We start from the raw sequence: 27,686 nt of genomic DNA on the forward strand, positions 1-27,686 counted from the left end.
TTTTCTAATACCGAGGGACAGAAGGCGAAATGACCCTTAATAGTGCGGTCACTAAAAAATTCTGAGCGGTAATTCTAAAACCGACAGTACTACTTTAAGCAGAAAAAATAAATATTGTTTGTCATTTACACTAATTTTTATAAAACTTAATCACAAAGACATAACTGTCAATTCCATAAATAAATTAGTGATCTGAAATTACTAATAAACAAATGAAGTTGGCCACCCGAGCCGAAGGTGAGGACTGACATCACCCGCAGTCTGAAATCGCGTTTCATTCCGAGTTACTCACTAGTTTTTCATGATTGCCTGCATTGAAATTTAAAGTTTTAGTGTCAGCAGCCAGTCAGAGACAAGTTAATTTAAGACCGATGGTGTCATCAATCATTAGCGCAAGCGTAAATTGTCATTTTCATTTTATGATTAGGGTGGCACTGTCGTTTTTAGAATCACCGTTCAGAATTTAATGGAATTCGACATATTGCTAGATAATGATAAGAAAAAGAACCAATTAAATTTTTGAAGAGCTACAGAGAACCAGTAAAATTTTTATTTTCATAGATTTAACATTGAGGTACATGAGAAATCACAGGTTTCATCGAATTTATTTTTTCTCTGAAGCTCTTCAAAAATTTAATTGGATCTTTTTCTTATCATTATCTGCTAATATGTCGAATTTCATTAAATTCTGAACGGTAATTCTAAAACCGACAGTACTACTTTAAGCAGAAAAAATAAATATTGTTTGTCATTCACACTAATTTTTATAAAACTTAATCACAAAGTCATAACTGTCAATTACATAAATGAAATTAGTGATCCGAAATTACTAATAAACAAATGACGAGTATCAGAGCTGAAATAAAGAGTGGAGTTGGCTTTCACACGGAAAAGAGAGCAGTGGAAAAATTACAGTTTTCAGTGCAAAAACAGGGCCCACGTTGAAAAAACTGAAAGTATTATCGTTTGCACTGTAATAATCGAGGCTACTTCTTGTAATAAAGTAATTACAATCATAGAAACCAAATTTTCCAGTTTCTAATGTATTTTGAGTTTCATGAAACTTTATTATGATTGAAACGCTATCAAGGACTGAAAAAAATCTTATATGAAACTGTAATAATTGCTAAATAATTGCTGCGTCTCAGAAATAGTCTAATTTTTACAGTTCCACAGTAGAGGGACTTTGCTGATATTTAAAACTGTAATTTTTCCACTATTATTTTTTCCACGCAGCGGACAGAAATATTATTTGTTTCTGTCCTCTGACTGAAGGTATTCGCGATTTACGCATACGCTAATATTTATCCGCATTGGGCTGAAATTAGCTTGTTTCAATTGCCCATACAGACACTGAAACTTTAAATTGCGATCCTGGTATCATGATAATGCATATATTCGACTCAGTCACTATCGATCTCCGGACGAAACATTCCGACAGAATATCATACACATAAAATAGAATTTTCCTTTTTTTTAAGCGATTTGTTCAGCATATTTTCTCTAGGAATCTATTGATATTCAACTTAAATATTTTTCCCAAAGACAAATTTCGTTTATATTTTTTTCGTAGCCCATATAGAGTTTATATATTTATATAAATAAATAAATAAATAACTTACATGTATTCATCATAACTGAATTCGTTATCATCTTTATTTGGCCAATCACCATAGCAAACTATCCTCACCATACCATTTTGAAAAGTGACGGTATATATATTATAGAATATCAAATTCGGTATCGAAAGTATTACTGAGAATATCCATATTACTATGGCTATACATAACGTTTTACGTCGACTCATCCTCTGACGCAGTGGATTCATAATTGCCTTATATCTGTAAATAAGAAAAAATATATATAAATATATATGCAAGTAATACTCAATTTAATATCCAAAGTAAATTTCACATCACATATCTACTGTATCTATCTGACCCACTTAAAAATACGATGGTTACTATATTTTTTAAGTAATAAAAAGCAACATCTCAAGAAAGATATCTAATGGAAATGAAAAAAATTCGGCTATTAATAGAAAAAATTTACAAAAGAAGTTAAATTTAAACTTTTAATTAAAGGGGAAGAAAAATAATTGTTATTGTTAATGTTAACGTTAACGTTTGTAATAAAGTATTAACTGAAAATCGATATTCCTTTGTGCTGTTCGTTCACAATCATGCGGACTATTTCGCCTGTTGAGGTATTTTTTTACTTTTTTTCTCTTTATCTTTTCAATCATGGAAATGATAAAAAGCGTATGTGTTTCCGGTTTTGGATTTTTTTTTGTTCACTTCGAATGCTTTACTACAAAAGCTGAATTTTTACGAGGGCGTCAGTAATCTCAATTCAAGCAAAAAATAATTGTTGTGATATTTAAAATGCAATTCAATTTTTTAAACCACAAATTGTAATTTTTTATTTTATTTCAGCTCTAAATCAATCGAGTGCGATATGAATTAACCAGCGCTTTTAATTTCTATTATTATGTTACGAATTATTGATGTTTTTTATGGGGTGGAAAAATTTCAAGTGGAAAAATAGTAGAAATTTTTCTTGGCCGAATAGTGGCTGCGAGAAAACCCAGGTAAACACAAGGCCAATTTTCGGCTGAAGGTGGCCTAAAATTGGCTGGAAATTTGAAAATTTTTTAAGCTCTATTTTATTTTAAAAAAAAATTATGGGGGAAAAATAGACTGACTCAATTTATCAGCCGATTTTCGGGCTGTTTATTAAAAATAACACAATTTTGGTGTGTTTTCGGGCGACTTTCGGCTTCTTCCGATAAAATTCTACGGCCCGCATGAAAATATATATGGTAAACATATATTAAAAAATATATGTTACAGACATAAATATATATGTGACAATACATGAAATCTTATATAGAACTATATATAGATTTTGGCCGATTTTATTATATTTCTATATATGTTTTCTCTTATATGATTTCATATATTTCCGTATAACTTCAATATATTATTTATATACACTGGTCACAAAAATTAAGGGATAGAAAAAAAATTCGAAATTTTTGGGTGATTTTCGACATGCTGTAACGCGGTGTAAAATAGTCGTAGAAAAAAAAAAAAAGCAAATTGTAGCCTCAAGTTTCTAGATTTCAGATCTGGACCTCAATTTTTTTTATCATGCACGATTCCGAAGTAATCTTAAGAAAACCGACGAAAAAAAAATTTTCAAAATTTTTGCTCGTCTTCCAACAAGTCTATGGGCTTCAATAAATTTTTTTGGATAATCCGACCTTATGATTCTTCTAGGAAGTTTTATGCCCTTTAATTTGGCGGCCTAAAAAAGTCTCTACGACGATTTGGCGCCGAGTTATCATTGATCAAAGCAAAAAAGTCCATTTTGGCTTTGATAATCAATAATTCCGGACGTATTAGTAGTACGAAGAATGGAAGTAGGGTTTTGAAAACTGAAAAACATTCTCTATAAGACGAAATTAGTGGTTTTTGATAGAAAAATTATTTTTGAAGCGATAATGTTTATTAAAAAACAAGTCAAAATTCGCATATTTAAGGATATTCGGAAATCTATGTATCTGAAGATCGGAATGTTTCTCGCGCAACGATAATGAAAAAAATTCATGTAATTCGAGTAATTAAGGAGTAGTTTCGGAGGTCGGGTTGGCCTAAAATTTTCAGCTGATGTACCAGCATCTAAATGCGAAACATTTCAGAAATCTAGTCATCCAGTAGATTTTTTACTTTCCCATTTTATATTTTTTTCGTTGCGCGAAAAACGTTCCGATCTTCAGGAACACGGAAATCTTGCCATAACTTTGGATATAACGGATAAACAAACAATATCATCGTTTTTTTTCAACCTCAAAGTGTCCTGAAAAAACCCTGAAAATTTCAAAGCGCTGCGATTTTTCTTTCTTAGTGTCCCGAAGCTTTAGATTTAACGATTTAGCCAAAAATGGCATAATTAGCGATTTTATGGTTTTCAATCATTTCTTCAATGTCAAAAAGTTTTTTTTAGCGACAAGCTTCATTTCATTTATCAAAAACAGTAATTCTTGAAAAAAATTAAAAAAAAAAATTTTTTTCAAAATTTTTTTTTTTTCCAAGAAAATTGATTTTTTCAATTTTTTTTTTTTTCGATGAAACTATTAAATATAAAAAATATTTTACCCGATATTCAATTTAATATTTTTAATGCATATTAAATTCTTTTTTCGATGAGTGAGAAATAAAAAAATTTACAGTAATTAACATTTGTTAAAAACTAAAAACGTGCACATATGACCGACACACTATAAGTTAGACAAAATTTAATGAGGTCCAAGTTTAATAAACGTTATTGAGTTACCAATCATTAAACTTTATTTATTAAAATATGACAAGCGCACGTGTACACTTTGATCAAATAATTATAAAAGAATACTTTGAGCTCGTTCAAATTATTTTGTTCTACATATTCAATTAAATCTTTCAGTAATTAATTATTTTTTTTTTTTAGCAAAAAAATAATTCCTATTAAATTGAAATCTCGAACTGTTGATTTTTATTTTTTGTGTACATATTTGTTTATAAATTCACATGTATGTTTACTTTACTTTTATTTCTCGAAAACTGAATGCGAGATATTTTTACCCAGTATTCTTGTTTGCATTTTTGAATAAAAAATTTTATGGTATGGAATTTTTTAAATAACTGTCTGATGCAGTACAGTTTAAATGTAACTACAGTATGTAGTATGATATATATTTGATTTAATAAAAATATTAAATATTTTATATATGAGAATAAATATCTCCTGGTTGAAATTAAAAATTTTTTAAATTGTGGAATAAATTAAATATATAATAATTTTTTTTTTTTTTTTTTTACTGAGTCAAATTGAAGATCGAGTGTTTTCATGTGAGTACGTACTATAGATTTTTTTTTCTGCGGAACTCTAGTGTCAAATGATTGATAAGAAAGTTAAGAGATGCTATCACTGCAAACTTTGAGTTTGCAAAAGTTAATCAATCAATCTTTTATATTTTTTTATTTCAGTTCAAACTTTTTATATCCTTGATACTAAAATTAATATCAATTATTCAATAATTCATTTAATTATGAAATGAGTGATGATAAAAATTTGAAATGTTTTAAATTCAAAAACTTTTGTTAAAAATTTTTATCGGCCCAAATTACCCCACATTGTGGTGGGGATTTTTTGTAGAGCAAAAAAAATTTTCCAGACTATCATGAAATTACTATAGACGAATTGGACGGTTTGAATTTTCTTATTAAAATGAAAATCAATCGAGTCAAAGATTTAAAATTTAAAATATTTTTACTATTCAGTTATTAGAATTAACTGAACTGTGGCATTGTAAAGACATGCATTTAGATAAAATTTTTTTTTTTAATAAAAATATATAGATATATACTTTGATATTAAAGTACTGATGGATATAGAAAATATTGAAAAGTAAATTCGTAAACTTTGCAGGATATTTACTTTTAGGCACTGAAATAAGGAAAAATAAAAAAGTAGGCTAAAATATACATATATGTGTCTATATATATATATATATAAACACATATATTGTATAAGTAAATGCAGACTTCTGTTTATGTATTTTTTATCCATTTTTATTTTTTTTATTTTACGAGAAAGAAAATCCCCGATGGATTGAACACGTAGACTTGGAGATCTCTTCTCTTATTTCTGTATAGCAAGAGCTTAAAAGCCCTCCGCAAGGTCTTTTGGTAAGTACTGACTTTCATGATTATTTTTTCTTTTTTAGCACTAGTATTATTATCATTTTTTTTTCTGATTATAATAGCAAAGTTGAGGAAATGAATTTCATTGAAACGTGATTTTCATAAATTTTACCAGTTATGACACTTGATAACTTTCGCATAAAAAAAGGAGAGTACAATTAAAATTTTACAATTAATAGTTATGAAATTTTTTGAATTTAATAGAAAAAAAAATCATTTAATTATTATCAAATTTTCATTCTGTACTAATGTTATATAAATTTGTTCTAATTATCGCGTGAAATTTTGGTTTTGTTTTAGAAAATTGAATCTCTGAATAAATAGAAAAAAAATTTTGAAAACGATTGACCAGCAGGTCAGTTCATTTTTGACGTTATTTGAAATTTTTAATTTCCCGCGAATAAAATTGGAAATTTTCAAAAAAAAGACAGAAGTTATTGGTTTCGGTTCGATTTACGAAAACTGAGTTTTGAATAGATCTTGACATTTTAAGATTCTGGCCCACAGAGTCAACCGTTTTTTTAGATTTCTTTGATAGCGATATCTCTATCGGCGGCATTCAATGCAAATTTAAAAAATTTGACAGCTGATAAGCTTTGAAACCGATGTACAGAATATGATAAAAGTTATCCCAGAAAAATACATTTTCAAAAATTTTATTTTGGGAATAACTCGAAACGTATGTGCGCATATACACACACTCATAAACTCGGACATTATTTTGAAATTAGTCATAATATTTTCTTAAGATCTCAAAAAGTCAAGAAAAAGTTTGAGACTCAGTTTTCAAAAATCGGAACGAAACCAATAATGTCCTTATTTTTTAGATTTTCAATTTTCATAGCGGGAAGTTAAAAATATTTTATTTAAAATATTCAATGCTTAATATAATAGCTTATTAATTTGAGTATAAGTATATCGAGGATGCGAAACTACGTTAATTAAAGTATGAGTTCAATCGAACGAGCTCTCGTCAAATGTTATTATCGAACCGCAACAAAATTGATTAATTAAATTTTTTGATCAACTATTTAGTTACTGATTATGATTATCATTTTCAAAAATCACTAATACAATTAATATTAATAATAATCACTAAATATAATGTTATGTTAATTTTCGCATTGAAAAAATTTGTAGATCCTCTATAAACAATAAGTTATGTACCTGAAGATCGGAACGTTCGTCGCGCAACGAAAATGAAAAAAATTTATGTAATTTTACTGCTTAGAGGTGACTGAGGGGTAATTGGGGGTGGCTACAATTTTCCTCTGATATAATAGCACCTATGCGAAAAATTTCAAAAATCTAGGTTCAGTAGATTTTTGACTTTTTATTTTCTTTTTTTATTTTCGTTCGGCGAAGAACGTTCTGATCTTCAGGTACATAATAAGTTTACACCATTGGTGGTGTGAACGTTTAATTTACACGGTCCAAAATTGAACACTGTACGTTGTGTAACTTTCGACTGGCAGTCTTCAGAGTAGTAGTTACGACCAATTTTACCACTTTGAGGACTAAACTGGAATAACATAATCTGGATTAGAGCCTCAAAATACTCAAAACATAAAGGAATAATTTTGTCCGCATTCGAATCTCAAAAATCTCATTCGACGTACCCGTGTAAAAAAAATTTGTTCCAAAAAGATTCCAAAAAAGTTCCGCATGTGGAATTTCTAAACATGTGACAGATTAGAACCTCGAATGGAACCTTTTTGGAACGTTAGTAGTTTTGATGGTAAAAAAAAAGTTTTTGTGAGCAAATTTAGAGTAAAAAAAGGACGTTTTTAGAACTTTTTTGAAATTTTATATGGTTATTTCAAAAAAGTTCCAGAATCACCACTTTTGACATTTTTTATGGACTAAAAAAGGCATTCCAAAACATTCCAAAATCACTACTTTTGCATCTTTTGTAGACCAAAGACGTTCTAGAAACATGCCAAAATAGTTCAAAAATCACTACTTTTGAATTTTTTATAGAACTAAAAAAAAATTCCAAAAAAGTTCCAAGAACATCCTTTTTTGACTCTAAATTTGCTCATAAAAACTTTTTTTTACCATCAAAATTACTAACGTTCCAAAAAAGTTCCATTCGAAGTTCTAATCTGTATCATTTCTAGAAGTTCCACTTGCGGAACTCTTTTGGATTCTTTTTAGAACGGATTTTTTTTACACGGGATTTCTCTCCCCTCCCTTTTCTATCTAAAATGGTAACGGTTAACTCAGTAATATAGGAACGATTACCATAATGTCATGGGAAATATTACCATAATTTTATAGGAACTACTCCGATATCGCATAGAAATGAAACCCATATCGATAGGAATGGTTACCATAATTTGTGAGGCCGTCATTCCTGTAATCGATATTCTAAAAAAACCTGTTACCATACAATATGGGAACCATTCCCATAATATATTGTAATTGTTACCATAAATTTTTCAGCGTAAAGTCGATTGAACATTTTCTTTTTTAGACAAAAGTAATACAAGAGGATACTGGAAATTTTTTTCAGCGTCTAAGCTGCTGATTTAGCTACAATCTCATTCACGATTATTCTACAGAATTCCAAAGGATTTTAGGTTCTCAACAAGAGTCTTACTTATATTATACCAAACGCCGGTGTATAGGTATCTGAATTTCTATCAAAGCTTTCGAGGTACAACCGGAGGTAAAATAAAAGAAATTTCAACTCGGATAAAAAGTAAATTTACACAAAATTTTTTTTACTAAAAAAAAATATCAAGGCTTTTTTTTTTCTTTTCTCAACAAATCGATTGATAAAATTCTGCCTTCTGTAAATTTTAATTAAAACTTAATTCCTTGTGGTATCAAGTGACATTTAAAATTTTATTTACTTGATCGATAAATTTTTTATCAGTAAATTGAACATTAAAAAACAACCTAGAAATTAAATAAAAAAAAAAGTTGATAGTTTTTCGCTCGAATTGTTTAAAGTTTTATGAATTCACAGAAGAATTGTATAAGAAAAAAGAATCGCATTTATCTTTCATTTTATTTTTTTTTATGCTGACTGACTCTTTTCTTAACATTTGCAATTTTATTGCCGTCGAATTCTTGTAAAAGACTTGATAAATATTTATATATTTTATTTTATGTTAAGTTTTTAATTATATACATTTCAATGCATATATAATTTTAAATTACCTTCCATTGTATAAATATATGATAATTATATTTTCTATTCTCCTGGTTTTCAAACTTAATCAGTCACCCAAAACCCTTTAGCTTCAACGCGGAAAAAAATTTTTATTTTCGGGCAAAATATGTTAATGACGGTCTGACATAATTCGATTATTAAAATAATTAGTGATAAAAATGTAAATCAGCGGCTATTTCTGTTTTCAAATTTAAAAAAATTTACGCGCTCTGAAAATTTAATGGTCGCTTAAATTTTAGTCATTTTATTTCAATAGTATTTAAAATATTTTGAGGTGAAACCGATAAAATTCATAAGTTTAGACAAATATTTGTGACTCTTGTGTATACATAGAAAAAGGGCGGGTAAAACAGGACCGGGTGGGCAAAATGAACCGCCCTAAATATTTGGTAAAAGTTTTTTTCTATAGCAATTGAGAATTTGGTTTAATTACTTCAAATGGAAGTCAAAAAAAGAAAATTTATCTTACAGTCGAGTCGCGTAATGAGACCGCTCGTTATGGGTCCGTCGACTCATATTTCTCATGAAGACATTCTCTGTATGAACTAAAAAAAAAATTCCTTTCAGTCTCTCGATATGAGACCGGAACATTGCTGAGGTGAACTAAATGTTGATTCTTTTTAATTATACGTTTATTTTTTAATTAAAATACAAAATACAACTTTTAATAAATATCATTACCATAATAATCGTAGAAATAATTAATTATAAATTAAATACGAAATTAAGTACGGGCACGGAGAAAAATGTTGGCTCGAAATCTACAAATTTTTATTATACTGTCGACGAAACTTGAAACAGGAAGTTAAGCATCCAAAAATTTATTATGCTCTTCTACAAAATTATTATGCCGCATCAGAACTATTGTAATGTATCAAAGTGATTGTTATTAAAGCTTATCGATAAGTTTCTCGCGCGTAGTAAGTATTGTGATACAGCATAATAATTTTTCGTATGAGCATAATAATTTTTTGGATGCTTCACTTCCTGTTTCAAGTTTGGTCGACAGCATAATAAAAATTTGTAGGTTTCGAGCCAACATTTTTCTCCGTGGACTTATAATCAGGTGGACTCATAACGCGACTATGAAAATAATCACGTACGCACTAACGCACTTGTAAAGTAGAGGAAGTAGAATCGACTACTGAACAGAAGTGGGAGTACAGGAATTCTTAGAATTATATTCCCCTACAGCCCTATAGGTGGTTTCATAACGCGACTTGACTGCGTTCGAATGCATAAAAGTCCATCATTTCCTTAACGGTCACGTTTTGCTCTTCCCTATATATATGACATAGTAGTCAGCAAATAATAAACTGTTTAAATTTACACCGTTGGGATATTTGAGTTCAAAAACATGGAAATTTTTCTCACTCTTTAAAATACAAGTTGCAATTTTAAATTTATTGTCAGAAAAAAAATTAATGATAAGAATGAGCATAAATTATTTTTATATTAAATAACAAAAATAATAAATAAATAGGGAAAAAGGACACGGGGAAAAATACGTAAAAAGCTTCTGAAATATAAATAAAAATATGTTTCGCTATAGTGCTGTTTGATATATTATTGGAAAATGTATATGTATATATATATTTGCTATCGCGTGTGAGTACTCCAGTACTCGAGAGAATAAATACTGTACACGTGTTCACGCACCCCAGGGAAAGTGATATTTATGGATGTACGAAATTTAAAAAAACCAAAGGAAAGTGCACAAAGTTATCATATTTCTCAGTCTGAAAAATAGTTAATCGATGAATCAGAAAGTTTATAAATATAGATATGGGAGCTAAAGTATACATAAATGTTTAAAGTTTTTACTTTGTTTTCATTCTCTATGAGTTTCGACTTTGATAGACTTTGTTCTTTCGCCATTTCATTTCATGTCACGTCTGTAGTTTCAGTTTTTTATGATTTAGCCTAGAGAAATTGCCAATAATACCGCAGAATTCACGTAGGAGAATAAAAATTTTTTTATTGTATTTAAATTACTCTAGTAAAAGAAAACAAAATATTTGAATAATAATTAAAATTATATTTTACATTCAAATAAATTTCAAATTTATGATTAATAAATCCGTTTTTTTATTGAAAATTTAAATGTCAGAAGTTTCAAAATCTGACTGAAAAAAAATTTATATGAATTGTAATTATTGCACACCTCAAGCGTGAAAGCGCTTCGATGTAGTGTAAATGTCCGTAAAAATTGTGGTGTGAAAATTACACTAAGTATCGTATTAAATTTAGGCGGTGTGAATTAGAAACTTTTCCTTCGTCAAGCGTGTATATGTGTAATTTATGATAATTTTGCGTTTAAGGTAAATAATCATAAAAAAATTAAAATATTCAAAACACGAGTTAATATCTAAATAAAATTGCTTAAACCAAGAGAAAAATTTCTTGGGAGAAAACATATGTATGGAGAGAAAAGTCACCGGTACCAGGTAGCAGTGGCGGGACTAGTTCAATGCTCGCCACGAGATCGCGCCCAGCCGCTGTGTTGTGTCCCTGGCAAGATATATATCTCAGAACTGTTAAATTCCAAAGTTAAAACAATTTCGGCATCAGTACAACTCTGTCATTTGACAAGCTGACAATTACATTGTTGGATTATATTATAGTTTATCCTATATTACATCAAAACATTAATATATATAAATCAAGCAATACTTTTTAAAAAATACAAAAGTCAATTTTAATAAAATATATAAAAGAATACTTTAAAATTGAAATGTACAATTTTATTTTACAAATTAAAATTTTGACTATTTTTTTCTGTACCCTACATAACTCGTTGTAAATGAACAGGTAATAATTCGTTATGTTCATCATATTCAAACATTATTTCTACATCTAAATCTTCATCGAAGCAATTAGTTTGATTTGTATCATACAACCTTATATCAACTTTTCTAATAGTTCCATACATTTTATTATTAATTTTTTTAATTTCAACGACTTTTTCGTCAATCTTATAATATTTGAATGTTGAAATTATAGGAGGTAAAATATTATTATATAAATCTAAATAATAATCTCTAAAATTTTGAATGAATGAATTATAATGATGTTTTAAACAGAATTGCTTATACTTATAATTTACCAATTCATACTTCTTCATTGTGTTGTTATATATTTGAGTATGTAGAATATTACTAAATGCAGCTTAAATGCATATATTATTATATTTAGTTTACACTATATTATTATACAGTGTAAACTTGTGTGAAGACACTGTGATTTGTACTTTACTGCCTCAATGGAACTCTGTCCTAGACTATCTTAGACTAACTATTTTTGGTTTTTACGGCCCTTTTTATGTGTTTTTACCGGGTCTTATTATCCAATAAGAATGTAGTTTTCTTGGGTCCTTTCCCTTTCCCTATGATTTTTACCCTGAGAAAGCGGTAAGGGCACGTCCTGATGCGGGCCTATGTGCGTGCGCACCCACACATATTCCCACATGTACAATATTTTATTTATTACAATAGTTAAAATTTATTTATTATAATAATTTAAATTTATTTATTATATTTTGCAATCTTATAATTTGTTAACTTTAGAATTTTATACTTATTTATTCTCTTAATAAAATAAACAAAATTGCAATTGATCGTAAGGTCATTCTCTGCAATGATTTTTTTAGTGATTAAATGCAACGAAATTTGAAAAAAAAAATTGCCGAAAAAACGATCAATGAATTCGGTATTGTAATAAAAAATATAAAATATACTATATATTTTTTAATAACATAAAGATGGAGAAATATGATGTGATTTATAACACAAATCTTTTGCAGAAAACTTGTCGATTTGATTATGACGTCAACATATTTCCCAAGTGATTGGTAAAAAAATATCTCTTTATATTATTGTAATATTTTTTTTTACTTTGAGAATATTTATAATATTAGATCTGAATAGTAAAGGAGCTGATGCTACAAGTATAAGGATTCCCTATTTTTTTTTTTTCATTTTTCCGTATGTATGTAAAAAGTAAAGAGAGAGTGAAGTAGGAGTATAATATATAAGAAAAGCTTGCTCTCGATTTATGAGACGGAAAAAGTATGAGATGAAGAAGGTGAAAAAAAACATGATTTGTGCGACAGCTGAAAGCATCTCTTCAACTCTCTTACTCTCTTGAATCTGTGATATATGTATTAAAATAGTGAATTTTTAAAATATACTTGTCATCCAATATTTTACACCCAGGGATTTTTTATGAGGCAAACATGGGCAAAACGGACCCTTTACAAAAAACGCGGATTAGAGTTTGAATTTTTTATTATTTTTTCTCAATACTTCAACTTTTTACGCACAAAATAATTGATGCGTGTGGATATCGTCGGGACATTAAAAAAAATTTATGTGGGTCTTCATGAGCTCAAAAAAAATTTCTTTTATCAGATGCATATTTTACGTATGAATTTAAAACGTAAATAAGTAAATTTTCTACGAAAGTGGGGCGAAATGAGCCCCTGGGGGCAAAATGGGCTTACATTTATATTATATATAAGCCCGTTTTTCTTAAAGTGCCCATTTTCCCACACCCTACCCTATAAAAAGGGTTCAAAAAAAATTTCGCGCCATTTGAATTTTTATTTTTGAGAAATTTTCAAAGGGCCCATTTCGCTCTTTATGATTAATGAGATATTAAAAAAAAAAAAGTAATTATTTAAATGTGTTGTGTTAAAGTATGTTTGAGTTGTAGTATTTAATGACAAATTTATTTAAATGTTTCTTTATAAATTTATAAATAAAGAAAATTTTTAATTCCACTTCCGCGATATTTTCAGCCGGCGCATAATTTAAAAAAAATGTTATACATAAATTGAATAAGTAGGAATCACATAACGGAAGATATTTGAATAAAATATTGACTACGTTCAAATATTGACGAGCTTCATATATATTTACAAAAAAGTTTGTCTGCACTGAACTGTATTTACTTAAATTATATTTATATTTAACTTTTTTATAAATAAATAGTAAGCAGTTAAATTCACGTGATTATTTAATTAATTAATAATTTTAATAACTCATTGATAATATTTCATTAGCATTTAAAGTGAATTAAAAATATCCGAATTTTAAAAAATTTTAAAAAATACAAAATTTTATTATATAGATATCGATTTGAAAATCTATTTATTTTAATTAATTAAGCAAAACTTGTTTATAATTTAAAATAAATAACAAACGATAGTTGAATACCGGAAGTTGATTTATTTGAATATGCCCAACTGAATTAAAATCCCATTTTAAGACTTTGTAATGTCTAATTAAAATTTTATTTAAAAATCTATATTTTATTTGACGTAAAAATTTTAAATTTAAATTTCCCGCAAATAGGTAAATATTTTAAAAGTTAATAATAAAATTTAATTTTATGTTAATTCAAAATAATAAATAACTAATTTTGGTAGTATTACGTTTTTTTTAATATACAGACCAAGTTTATTATTCTTTAATGTGATTAATGAAGACTGACGTTTTAATAAATCTCCTGCTTTTATTCTTGGAAATTTTATATAAGATTAAATGTAACAGTGTATACCTACTGGGTAGATTAATATTTTTGTATCTGATGTTTTTATACACCGAAAGATTAATTTTATTTAATTTTTTCATAATTACATATTCATTTTAAATCACGGAGGCCGAGACGCGGCGGGATACCCAGGGTGAAAATGGATACTTTTGAAATTTCGTTAAAAAAATTTTTTTAGTGCCAATTTTATAAAATTTAAGTATACTCGCAATTTCGAATGATACAAAATATTCGGAGTATAGTGGGGCATTTTAGAGATTAAATGAAAAAAAAACTGAACTTTTATTTCAATGACATCAAGGACAAGAGTGAAATCTAGGAATTAAAAAAATTTTCTATCGGATCCCAATCAAAAATAATTTTTTTTTTAATTTATCGGGAGCATTCTATCGTTTTCTGATAGTTTCTACAAAAAAATTTTAATTTCACCTCAAAGAGAAAAATTTCGAGACAAAAACATAATAAAATTTTTTTGCGATCGAAAAATGCCCGAAAACTGAAAAAATTTTCTAAGTTCTATAATTTTATCTGAAAAATAAATACTATGACCGAAAAAAGGCCGAAAATCAACCGACTCAAAATTATGAGCCAATTTTCGGTCTGTTTATCAAGATTACCAAAATTTCAGTGTACTTTCGGCTTTTCCATTAAAATTATACGGTTTCGGCGTAATTTCGGCCAGATATCGCCTTTTCGGCCTGTTTATAAAGAATCATAAAATTTCGGAGTATTTTCGGTGTCACGACCGGAGATCTGAAGACTATTGATCCGCGACAATTGATCCTTGCGACGATTGATCCGCCGATAAAATATACTCACACACATATTAACATGAAAAATTAAAACGAAAATCAAAAAACAAAATGAAAAGTAAGAAATCTACTGGATCTAGCGTATCGAAATGTTTCGTACATGCGCTAGTATCTTAGCGGAAAATTGCAGGCAACCCCCAACTACCCCTTAAGCAGTAAATTATACAAATTTTTCATTTTCGTTGCGCGAAAAACGTTCCGATCTTCAGGTACATAAAAATTTGTGTGTGAGTATATTTTCTATGTTACACGCACACAAAATTAGTGAAAAAAGGACGTAATTTTTCACATTTATATCTGTGTGAGTATATTTTATCGGCGGATCAATCGTAGCAAGGATCAATTGTCGCGGATCTATTCTCTTCGGATCTCCGGTCGCGTAACCGTATTTTCGGTCAATTTTCGAGCTTTTCCAAGAAAATTCCACGATTTTGACAAAATTTAGGCCTCTTCAAATAAAATTCCATATTGTCGCTTAATTTCGGCCAAATATTTTTACCCGGTTAATAATTTATCTGAAATTACTACTGTTTTTGCATAGTGAAGAGCAGAATTTTTTCTGTGAGTATAAGTAAATAAAATATAAAAATTTATTATTTATGACATTTGAAGTAAATTTAAAATGATATATCTGTTATTCGAATTTATGTAGAGAATAAATTTAAAAGGGCTTTAAAAGATAAAGAGACATGCGAGGAGAGATGTTTGCCTCATAACAGGCATTTACGATCGAGTTAGCATTCAAAAGGCTTTATCGTGCATCATAACTTGAATTTTATTACCCTCAGTAAACTACAGCGTTAATATTTAAATACCTATCATACGTGATTTTGAATAATCCTATTAATTCAACTGGGTAAACTATCCTAATACATACTAATTATTATTTTATAATGGTCATAATTATTATTAAAAGTACGTTTATAATTGTTTTTTAATTTTAAACAAATTGTACTATTATATTTCTCGAGTATCCGGGACAAGTACGAGGACGAGAGAACTCGAAATCAATTATACGAGACAATTTAGAATGCGAAATGCTTTTGAAAGTTTAAAACTTCTGTTAAGTGATACAAGTCATTAGTAAGTCGTTATAAAGCTACAAACTTTGTTTAGTATAAGTATTTTCAATTTGTTTCAATATGAAATTTTATATTTATTGTGGTGTAAATTATTATTGTTATTAATTTATTATTTTAATAATTGAAATTAGATTATAAAGATTAATTATTATTCTATTTTTAATTTTAATTATTGGATTGCAATATTCGATATTTTGTAAAAGATTAATAATCGATTAATCAATCTGCGGGTTTAAAATTAATATTTCCCGAAGAAATAATCGGTATTCGAAACTAAGAAATTAGTTCATTTTTTCATGATCGATATTTCGTGGAAAATAAAAAAATATCTCGATTAATGATAAAAAAACCCAAGGAAAAAAGTTTCAAGCCAAAAAAGTGAACGCACCCTGGTGGAAATTTTTCGGACTTGTCTCTGAAAAACTCTGGAAAAGTTTTTAGAACTTTAGAACTGAGTTTTTCAGAGAAAATTCTGGAAAATTTCCACCAGGACAAGGCCGACAAATAGCCGAAATTCAGCTAACGGCTTAAAAATACCTGAAAACTTGAAAATTTTCCAAATTCTATATTGATTTGGTTGAAATTTTTTCAAGTTCCATAACCCTGATTAAAAACTCAGATTGAAAGTCTATAAGATTTCAATCGGAGTTCAGCGGTTTCGATCAGAATTTTTAATTAGGGAACTTTATTTCAAAAAATTATCTATGGCAGAAAATAGGCTTTCAATTTCCCAGCCGATTTTCGGGCTGTTTATTGAGAATGACAAAATTTCGGCGTAATTTCGGCCAAATTTAGACTTTTCGGTGTATTTTCGGTCGAATATTTTTACCCGCGAAATAATAATAATTTAAAAATCAACACTTCGAATCAAACGAAAACGATTATTGAATATTTTCAAATATTTAACGCATACCTCCGGATAAAAAAATAACAATTGTTTAATATTTTTTCTATAATTTTATTTATTTATTTTCAACAATATTAACATTTTATCACATACAATAATCAATTTAATGGTATTGAATTTTCTATAAATTTTTTTTCCCACCGAAAAAAAAATATTTAATTATAAAACTTCTCTATCACCCGTATCATCAAAACGATAAAATAAACTACTGCCTCGTAAACCCAAATCAATAGCCTTTTTTATCAGCGAACTGCCAAAAGATTTTTTTTATCTCTAATTGTCCCACTACGTGGAGTTGTTGCTCTATTTACTATACTAATAAAATTCACTCGACTTCTCATTCCATCATAATTATAATTACTATATAAATTCCCGCCATTTATAACCTCACTTTTATTGTCCATTGCATTAATATATAATTACTTTCATTGATTTTAATTTCAAATTTCGTATTCCATTAGCATTCATACCATCACCCGCTGAATTCTTTTTTAAAAATTTAAATTCTTCCTTTTTATTATAATTTATATTTTTTTTATTAGAATAAAAGTTCCCGAAAACCCGCTTATGATTATCAACAAGTCGAGTTGGTTCAAATTCAACAGGTAACGATTTTTTGAGGTCAACTTTGTTTGTCTTCGACTTGCACTTGTGTGACTTAGTCCCCACATCTTTATTTATAAAAATTTTTTTATGCAGATATTGATTATCAATATTATCGCGTTCTTTGTGCTCTAGTTGTGAAGATTGAAGAAGTGAAGTTGTCGAAGAACAAACTTGTCTTGAACTGCCTTTACAACTGTCAAGTCTACTACGTTGAGAGTTTACTTGTCTTATCTTAGACAAACTATTCATATTTAAATAGTCAACTAACAATGTTTTGTGTGCATTTACCGTTGATGAGTTTTTGACATTAAACTTTGTTTTAACCTTTTCAGAGTTGCGTAGTTTTACAGATTTGTTACAAGCTTTATCATGTTTCCAACTATTTTGCTTTAATTTATTTTGTGTTTTATCTACAACTTCCATTTCAGGATTTATTTCAACCCTCTGTACAAAACTACTTTCCGTAGGCTTTACTTCATCATTTAATCCTAAAGATTGAGGTTGGATTTTTTTATACGTCACATGAAATGGCGATAACATGATTACGTCGATAATACTCAAAATGAATTCTAAAAGTTTATATATTACTTTATTCGTTAATAATGATTTTATAAATGACAAATTTACATTTTTGTCATTTAATGATATTAAATTATCATTATTATTACTGACAAAACGATTTTGAGATAAATAATTATTTAAAAAATTTGAATTTCCCGCTAAAAGATCTGAGGGCCTCAAATCGCTGGCAGATGGACTTGGAGTGACTTTCTCATTACTTTTGATAGATTTGAGGTTAAGTTGATCATTTCTTACGTCAAAATTATTGGGATTCCCGAATAAAAAATTTGAATTTCCCGCCAAAATTCCCGAGGGCCCAGAATTGCTGGAAGATGGACTCGGAGTGACTTTTTCATTACTTTTGATAGATTTGCTGTTAAGTTTATCACTTTTTACAGTAAAATTCTTGGGATTCCCAAATGAAAAATTTGAATTTCCCGCCAAAATGCCCGAGGACCCGAAATTGCTGGAAGATGGACTTGGAGTGACTTTTTCATTACTTTTGATGGATTGGAAGTTAAGTTTATTTTTTTTTACGTCAAAATCATTAGAATTCCCGAATGAAAAATTTGAATTTCCCGTCAAAATGCCCGAGGGTCCGAAATTGCTGGAAGATGGACTTGGAGTGACTTTCTCATTACTTTTTATAGATTTGAGGTTGAGTTTATCACTTTTTACGTCAAAATTATTGGAATTCCCGAATTGTTGAATTGCTGGAGCTGGAACGTCGTCGATGGAGGTTATGGCATCTGGATGATGACGCCCACTACTATGTACTACAGACCGAAACCTCGAATGTGGATAGAATTGTAATAGGGATGAATGAGATGGTATTTTACGGAGATTACTGCCATTCATGTTGAAAGACTTGATCGCCTCAATTCCGTTCTTGTCAATCTCGTTTGAAGATTTTTTATTATCAGGCTGCGGCAGATGATTGCGATAATCGGGGATCAGTATGTCGGATTTTTTAGTTTGCTCGATGACAGATGAAGCGATTACTCCCAACGATTTTTGAAGCTGATATGCAAAATAAAAATATATTATATGGAATATAAAAAATTAAATTTATGTTGGGTTTTTAAATCGATGCCAAATGCTATCGAGGAAGTGCAGCTGATGCGAGCTTTGGAATGTCTTATGCTTATTCCTGTTCTATTTTATTTTAGTTTTTTCATTTTGTGGGACTTCTTGCTTTTACTTATAGACTTTCATATATATTGAAAACGTCGAGCGTGAAAAATACGATTTTCTAGAATGCATTCGTGCCAAAGGATAAGATATTTCTAACCACCGGTATCTCAATGCTTTTTTTATCTACTAAACTTTATGATAAATGTTTTCGATAATTTGAGCCATCGTTTATTTATTTATTTCAATAAAAAAAAAAAAAAAAAAATTTAATAATAATAATTTGTTGTTATGAAACTCAATTACGTTTGGCAGTTTGACGTTTAAAATTTTAATTTAAATGTCAAAAATTACTGATTGATTTAAATTATTTGGAAAATTAAAATGAAAATTGAAAATTATTTTTGGTTAAAAAAAATAAAATTTTTTACTAAAAATTCTAGAGACGAAAAGATGAAATTCATAATATTTACGTGATTAATGATTAATTAAAAAGGGGCAAGATGGACTGCAAAAAATTTTTTTTATCACAATGAAAAATTATTAATATAAAAATATCATTAATTAAAAAAATTTATAATTCAATTCCAAAGCTCATTTTGCTTCAACCTTTTGTAATAAATATTTTCATGAAAATAATAACATAACTTACCATTATATTAAACAACAAAACACCCACGAAATTCATTTTATTTTTTTTTTCTACAAAAATATTTTCTATCGTATCAGTTCGTCAGTAAACGACTGCCTGTATTTCATTGAAATAATTTAAAACTTGTTATTGATGTTATTATCATGCCCATTACACTTTAATGGACAATAAAAAAATTCTTGGTACATTAACGACAGTAATTGACAATTTTATTTTTAATTCACCGTTTATTTAAAACAAATTACTGAATTTAAAAATTATAATTCAATTATAGTTCAAATCCTTTATTATTTTAAACTTCCCGCTATGAAAATTATAAATTTTCAAAAAAAGGCAAGTTATTGGTTTCAGTCCGATTTTCGAAAATCGAGTTTTCATCAGAACTTGACGTTTCGAGATCCTAGGAAACTATTCTGACTATTTCCGGATAGAACTGATTAGATTTCGAAGTCGATCGGTCGAGTAATTTACGAGTTATTTTTTCCAATCGTTTTTTGAGCTTGAAGAGCTCAAAAGTTCACCTATAATAACGTTTCCGAGTTTTCCAAAAACAGTGGTAAGTTTTGGGGTTGGCCCGCAGAGTCAGGAGTATTTTAGATTTTTTTTTCGACACTAGCGAAAGTAGAATAATTGATTCAAAACTATAAATAATTATCTGGAGAATAAATAAATTGACGGAATAAAAAAAAAAATGTTCATTAACATAAATTTATATTTATAAACCACGTGTTTTAGACTGTTAGTAAGCTCTTAAATGTTAAGTCTAAGGTATTTTCACGAACCCATTTGCAAGATTAAGACATTAAAAGGGCGGCTGTAGTCCACGTGTTCATTATTCTGGTCACGAGCTTGGCTTCTGATTAACTGACTACCTTATGCATTAAACCTTATATATATATGTATGTATGATAACTTCTGAAGCACTAGGACGGTGACAAGAAATTCAAAAATAAAATGAAAAATGAAAAAAGTTGGTTAAGAAGCTGCGGGAAAGCTACAGGAAAATTTACTGCTCGTTTTACGAGACAAAAAAAGTGGAGCTAAGAGGTTTGATTATACATGAGTAATTTGTTTGTTTTTTGCTTTATGAGAAGCAGTAAATATTCATTTGGCAGATTGAAATAAATGATTGTTAATTTATCTAATGGACAAAAATAGAAGTAGGTTTGAATTATGAAATAAAAATATTTTTTTATAGATCATGAATTCTGTCAGCGCATTCTCATTTTATGGCACGTGATGCTATGGGTATTGAAAGACGTTTTACGATTATATATATATGAACTATTGGTATTGAGAGCATGCATATGAAAGCCGGTGGTATTGAAATGGAATTTATTATTTAGATTGGATATTAATATTAATAATAATAATAAGTCAAAAAATATTGATTATTTTGATAAAATTAATGTTGTAATGTAACTATAAATTTTTTTTTTTAAATGTAATATTTAGAACTTTTTTTTTATTGGAAGAAGAAGCAGTAAATTTTAAGCACGAGGGCTGCGAATCAAATCTATTGGATCTTAATAAATGGATTTTTGAGAATTATTTGGATCTTCAGTAATTGACGACAGGGATTTTTTTGAAATTTATTTTTTAAAAAATTTTTCACGGAAAAACACTTATAATATTTCGGCGGATTTTTTTTAAGTTATAGCGGAAGGGCTAAGAAAAATTTCAAGCAGAAGTAAAGCTTAGTATCGGGAATACTTTGGAATATAAATTTTCAAAGCTTCGATTATTTACTCGAATAACGTGACTAAATTTTTTGTTGATTTTCAAAAAAACCCAGAGATTTTTTCTTTACAATGGAGCAAAAAGTTTGATGTAAATTTTGAGAACAAGTTTAAAAAATTTCTCTCTTTACTAAGTTGGGAGTCATTTGTTTTTGAATTTCGGATTTTGAAATTGAAATTTGCAGAGAATTTATTCAAAAATTGCAGAGAAAAATTTGTCGAAAAAGACTACAATTGAAAAATAGATTTCTAGGAAATCAAAATTGATTTTTAAAAAATCAGAGGAAGGGACAAAATATCAACATGAAGGGGCATATTGAACACAATTGACCACTGACCCGCAATCATGACAATCACACAAACAGCACCCTAGGCTTCTTGAGAGATAAAGCCTCAGGTCAGCTAAAAGCAGAATTATTGATGATTGGGCTTAGAATCTCCAGCAGAAGCTCCCGTTCCGTCCCGATATATCCTTTAAAATCAATTCTATTCAAATCAGCTGCAACCCTAACCACCGGGCCGTTAAATACTCGAAAACCCTCTTCTAAACAATACAACATTCAGTTTGATTTCATCTTCTTACACCCAATATCAATACCAATACCAATACCCATTTTTTACATCAATAAGTCTCTAAATATTCCATTCCAATTTCTTACATTTAATAATAAAGTTACAAAATTATAAATCTCATCAATAATTCTCCCATTCATGTTACTCGTTTAAATATACTCTTTCTTTTGGTTTATTTTTAATGAACATGAGGTAAATGGCACAAATGAAAATGTAATACTAATTAGTGTCATTATTATTCATTGACGATTTTACTACACGGAGAAAAATGTAGGCTCGAAACCGACTAATTTTTATTATACTGTCTACCAAATTTGAAACAGAAAGTGAAGCATCCAAAAAATTGTTATGCTCATACGAAAAATTATTATGCTGTATTGCAATACTTAGTACGCGCGAAAAACTTATCGATAAGGTTTAATAACAATTACTTTGATATATTATAATAATTGTGATGCGGCATAATAATTTTTTATATGAGCATAATAACTTTTTGGATACTTCACCTCCCCTTTCAAAGTTGGTCGACAGCATAATAAAAATTGCTAGGTTTCGAGCCAACATTTGTCTCCGTGTAAGATCTAAAAACCGATATTGGAAAAAGATTTTAGATTTCTGGCTTAAGCCAGTAAGCCCTGATTTTTTATAGAATTTCTGTAGAATTTCTTAGACGGCCATCCTGGCCAAAAGTATGGTCTCGAATGGATGTTTTTAGTTATTGGGGATGTCAAATAAGTCGTTCAGAAAGACTAGCATACGAAAGTATTGAAAAAGAATTTTGAACTTCTCGCTTAGAACATTGAAGTTTAACCCTAATCCGGTGTCATTGCTTTCAGCACCCGTAAACGTCGAACATGGGTCATTAGCGGTCACTGCTTATTTAACTGTTATTCCGTAAGGAAAAATCTGAATAAATTCGTAGGTCTTCTTTGGACTTGTAACTATGCGATAGAGTTGTTGCCATGTAGGCTGTAGGCTGTTTACAGTAGAATATTTGGACACAAAAGACCCATGTTCAACCGATTAGGGTTAAAAAAGCACAAGGAAATTTATCCGTCTCGGCCCGATTTCCATAGATCGCGTTTTCGACAGATTCGGACGAGATCCAACGAGTAGCTCGAAAATGTGTCGACACTAAGTTCGAGCTCACAAAGTAGGAATTTTGTGCTTAGTCCACTTGATCAACATTTTTCCACATTTTTTTTCGGTATCGAATGTTTGCCCGCGGATATTAAATCCGCGACTTTACAATAATTTATTTACTTCATTTACTCATTTAATTATTTCAGTACTATTGCAAGCGTGAGTGTGTAAGCATACTATTGTAACTAACATGTTTAGGTTTCCACTATATTTAAATGGTGTATTACCGTACGATGGTCGGTGTGGCTCAATAAGTTATAGATCAAATTGAACGGAATATAGTATAGCGCTGGATAGCTCAACTGGTAGAGCACTTGGCGCGATACCGACATGGTCTGGGTTCGATTCCCAGTTCGGACTATCTATATTTTTCTCAATTTATCTACAAATTGTCTTATTGAGAAAGTTTGCATGTTTAGGTTTCCACTATATTTCCACTATACACATACAAAACTTTTGATAAAAGAGCACATTACCGATTTACAACGTCGCGGATTTAACGTCTGCGGATGAAACGTCAGGGAATCCATTTTTCCATTAGAAAATTCATACATTTGATTCATAGCAATGTAATTTTCATAGTCCCAATAGTAATTTTGTTATTAAAATTTTTTTTTTCGTCTCTTAATCTAATTTGTCCTATTTTCTAGTTAGTTTATTTATTGTGTGTAAATAATAATAATGGACTGTAACCGAACCGCATTAATTGTCGTTGATTGTTATTGCGGGTACGATTTATAAAAAATTTAATCAGCAGTTAGAATTAAAATTTAGATTAAAAGATGATAAAAAAATTCATGTCGGTGTGTTTAATAAAATACGTGATGTGCCTGAGTAGTCTCAATGGGGCATATCCATTTTCTATATGAGATTACGAGTGTGTCACCATTCCCGAGTGTTTTCATGGCCTCGTAGAGTCGAGGCTGGAACTAAACTAGAGAAGTTGGGATCGAATTGAGAAATAGCAGGCGGGAGAAGTCTGTGAAACTGCTGACTCTGAGCTATCAAACAGTACCGAGTGGATAAAAGATAAGTATTAGTATTATTTTTATTATTACTATTATTATTATCGATCTAAGATGTTTTCCTCAACAGAGGATATGTATTACCACATTTTTTCCACGCAATTTAATTTTATTTAGGAGTAAAAATTATTTTAGCCATTGCGTTGTCTTGAGAAAGACTGGAATTGAGTACTAGATGTGTCAGAGGGCATTTTTAGAATTCAAATTAATTTTAACCCCAAAACAATCTATTGCTATCAATAAGATCAATTTCTATAAATATCTAATTAATCAATTAATGATAATTTTTTTATTAATTCCCACAATAATAATTATTATTTTGATAAATATGTTAAAATGTTATTGGACCCCCGTGAAAAATTTTCGTAAAATATTTTTTTCTAAAATTATAAAAAAAATTGTGATCTTTTTACTCTATAATTGTTATAATAATTATATTTTCCAATTAAATTTATGAAACTAAAAATTAGCCGACGTCTAATAACATCAGCCCACCAAAAAAAAACAAGTGGTCTATAGGGGAAGGGGGGGGGGGCAAAAGGGGGTAGGGTACGCAAAACGGGGTACCCCCAAAATTTTATAAAAAAAAATTTCATATTTTAAATGGTTTTTAAAAATTCCAAAATCACTTCTGTAAATATAATTAAGCGTTACTTTGAATTTTTTTTGGTAAACTTTTTCAAAAATCAATTGTCAGTTGAAAAATATTAATGACGTTTGTTTTATGATAAAAACTATTTTAAATTTGTTTTCTTCTTTTGTCTCCAACAAACATGTAAAATATAATTTTTCTTCATGTAAATTACTTACAAAAAAATTCAACTTAATCGAATTCGTTTAAAATCCAGAAATTTTTTTTTTTTACCTTTTTTAGGGGGTACCCCACTTTGCCCGCAGAAATGAAAAATTTTTTTTTTCAACGGTAACTGAAAATTTCTTCTATTTACTTTGAATATCATTAAAAAAAAAAAGATTTAGCGTATTTGAGTCCTCGAAAACTTGGTATTTCCTTAAGTACCCCCTTTTACCCCTCCCTCCCCTACTTTTGACCGGACCTACCTATCTTAATGTATTTCGACGCGCTGAATTCGAATCTGAAGTCAGTTTTGCCTATACACCCTCAAAATTTTAAATAAATTGCAAAAAACCATAAAAATCGCCAAAAATTAGCAGTTTTGGTAAGAAAAAAATTTATGGAACTAGACCAAGTATGATTTTTATGTATTTTGGTCCACTAAATCCAAATCTGAAGTTTATTCAACCATAAACCTTTCAAAATTTGAGTAAATTGCAAAAAAAAACACTGAAAATTGCGGAAAATAGCAAAAAATTGCAGTTATTGTGATAAAATAAATTCTATAGAGCTAGATTTATAGATCAATCATGATCGCCTTGCTCTTCACTGTAGTCGCCAAGATTTTCAGGAAAGTGTTGAAGGTGAGAATGTAAGAAATGATTTTAAGATTCATTAAGCAACCCATAGTATCGTAATTGTCCAACAACTCTTCAACTTAATTTTCGTAATTTTCACTATTTTTATTTCCCAAAAAATTTTATGACACAAATTTCTTTTATTTAGAAACAATGGCAACAATAAAATTCTTTATATCTCATCTAAGTGAAAAAATATATTTGCAATACTGTTAGTAAATAAAGGTGGCAAAAAAAAAATTATTGAAGTTAAACAAGTCATATAAAATTTAAATATATCAAAGTCACCATATGTATTTTTGGGATACTCAAAATTGTACGAAAACGATAATAAAAGTCGTAAAATGGCCAGACATAAAAACAATTTTGGAAAAAAAATTTTCACCCAATTTTTGATATTTTTCTCCCACTTTAATTTTATTCTTGAGTAAATTTAAATTTAATAGTCATGAGTTTTTTTTTTATTTTTAATATTTTTATATTCGAATGTTTTATTTTTCAAGAACCGCAACAAAAAGTGAAATGAAAGTTTTATTGCTAAAGTCTCAGCTCATTGGATCTAGTGATAAATAAATACAGAAGTTGATATTTTCAATCTTGACATAGTTTTATTAAATTCGAGAAATCTCATATATTTTTTAATAACGTCATAATAATAATAGTAATAATGGTAATAATATTAATCTCGCGAGCAATAATTGGAAAAATAAATTGCGAGATATTCCTTAAAGAAACAGTCGTTTATAATTTATATTATTTTTTAAAAAGAAATAGATAAAGAAAAGTCAAGCACATGCTCGGAGACCTATAAATTGTAGTAGATATCTGGTGTAGCTGGTGAACCGTGGGGAATGAAAATAAACCGAGTAACAAAAGTGTTTAGAGGCGTTGAAGAAAAAATAAAAGGATAAAAAAATCAAAAGTGTAAAGTACCGGCAACCGAATCGATTGGACTTTTATTTTTTTTTTTCACCTTGATACTGATTTATTGTGCAATCATTCCATTAGGATTTATACAACTTTATCTAACTAAAAAATATCTACAAAGTTTTTTATTTTAATTTTGAAGATTTAGAGGCCTCGTAAATTTTCGTATAATTTTTCCGGATAGTTATCTTAGTATTGATTTAAAAAAAAATCATAGGGGTAATTTTGTCGGGAATTTTAAGAGCTAAAAATAATGTCTGATTGATTTTTTTCATATTTTAATTCCTTAAATCATTAAATTAATTTTAAAGTTTTTTTTTTTTATTTTTAAAATTAAAATTTTGCTACAGAAACTTTTTAACTTTCGAGCTTAAAATATCAATTTTTGAAAAAAATCAATAAGACCTTTTTTGTAGAAAATTTCAAGAGCTAAAGAAATGTCTAATTAACTTTTTTAATATTTTAATTCCTTAAGTCACTAAATTAATTTTGAAATTTTTTCTTTACTTGATTATTAAAATTAAAATTTTGCTTCAGAATCTTTTGAAATTTTCGAGCTTAAAATATCAATTTTTGAAAAAAATTAATGAGACCTTTTTTGTAGAGAATTTTAAGAGCT

At 28.7% G+C, this 27,686-nt stretch overlaps 2 protein-coding genes across 7 annotated transcripts in view; both read right to left on the minus strand.

The window, feature by feature from the left end:
• LOC130672172 (tachykinin-like peptides receptor 99D) overlaps nucleotides 1-27,686 on the minus strand; it is a 267,298-nt gene that overhangs the window by 20,546 nt on the left and 219,066 nt on the right. For all 6 annotated transcript variants that reach the window (XM_057476539.1, XM_057476535.1, XM_057476536.1 and 3 more), the window contains one exon: nucleotides 1,623-1,841. In XM_057476539.1, coding sequence (XP_057332522.1) covers nucleotides 1,623-1,841 — 219 coding nt within the window. The remainder of the gene's footprint in view (nucleotides 1-1,622; nucleotides 1,842-27,686) is intronic.
• Nucleotides 17,421-20,322, minus strand: LOC130672171 (homeobox protein 2-like). Its single transcript, XM_057476533.1, has 2 exons — nucleotides 20,230-20,322; nucleotides 17,421-19,466 (listed from the first exon to the last, which is right to left on the minus strand). Exons 1-2 carry the CDS (start codon nucleotides 20,263-20,265, stop codon nucleotides 17,688-17,690), a joined length of 1,815 nt encoding a protein of 604 aa, XP_057332516.1. The 5' UTR covers nucleotides 20,266-20,322; the 3' UTR covers nucleotides 17,421-17,687.

The sequence above is a fragment of the Microplitis mediator genome, chromosome 7 (assembly GCF_029852145.1).
Source record: "Microplitis mediator isolate UGA2020A chromosome 7, iyMicMedi2.1, whole genome shotgun sequence".
In the NCBI taxonomy this organism is placed as follows: domain Eukaryota; kingdom Metazoa; phylum Arthropoda; class Insecta; order Hymenoptera; family Braconidae; genus Microplitis; species Microplitis mediator.

Coding starts and splice junctions, on each gene's coding strand:
- LOC130672171 (XM_057476533.1), bottom strand. CDS start 20,265: ATGAATTTCGTGGGTGTTTTGTTGTTTAATATAATG. Junction 19,467..20,229: donor TTTTGTTGTTTAATATAATG/GTAAGTTATGTT, acceptor TTTGCATATCAG/CTTCAAAAATCGTTGGGAGT.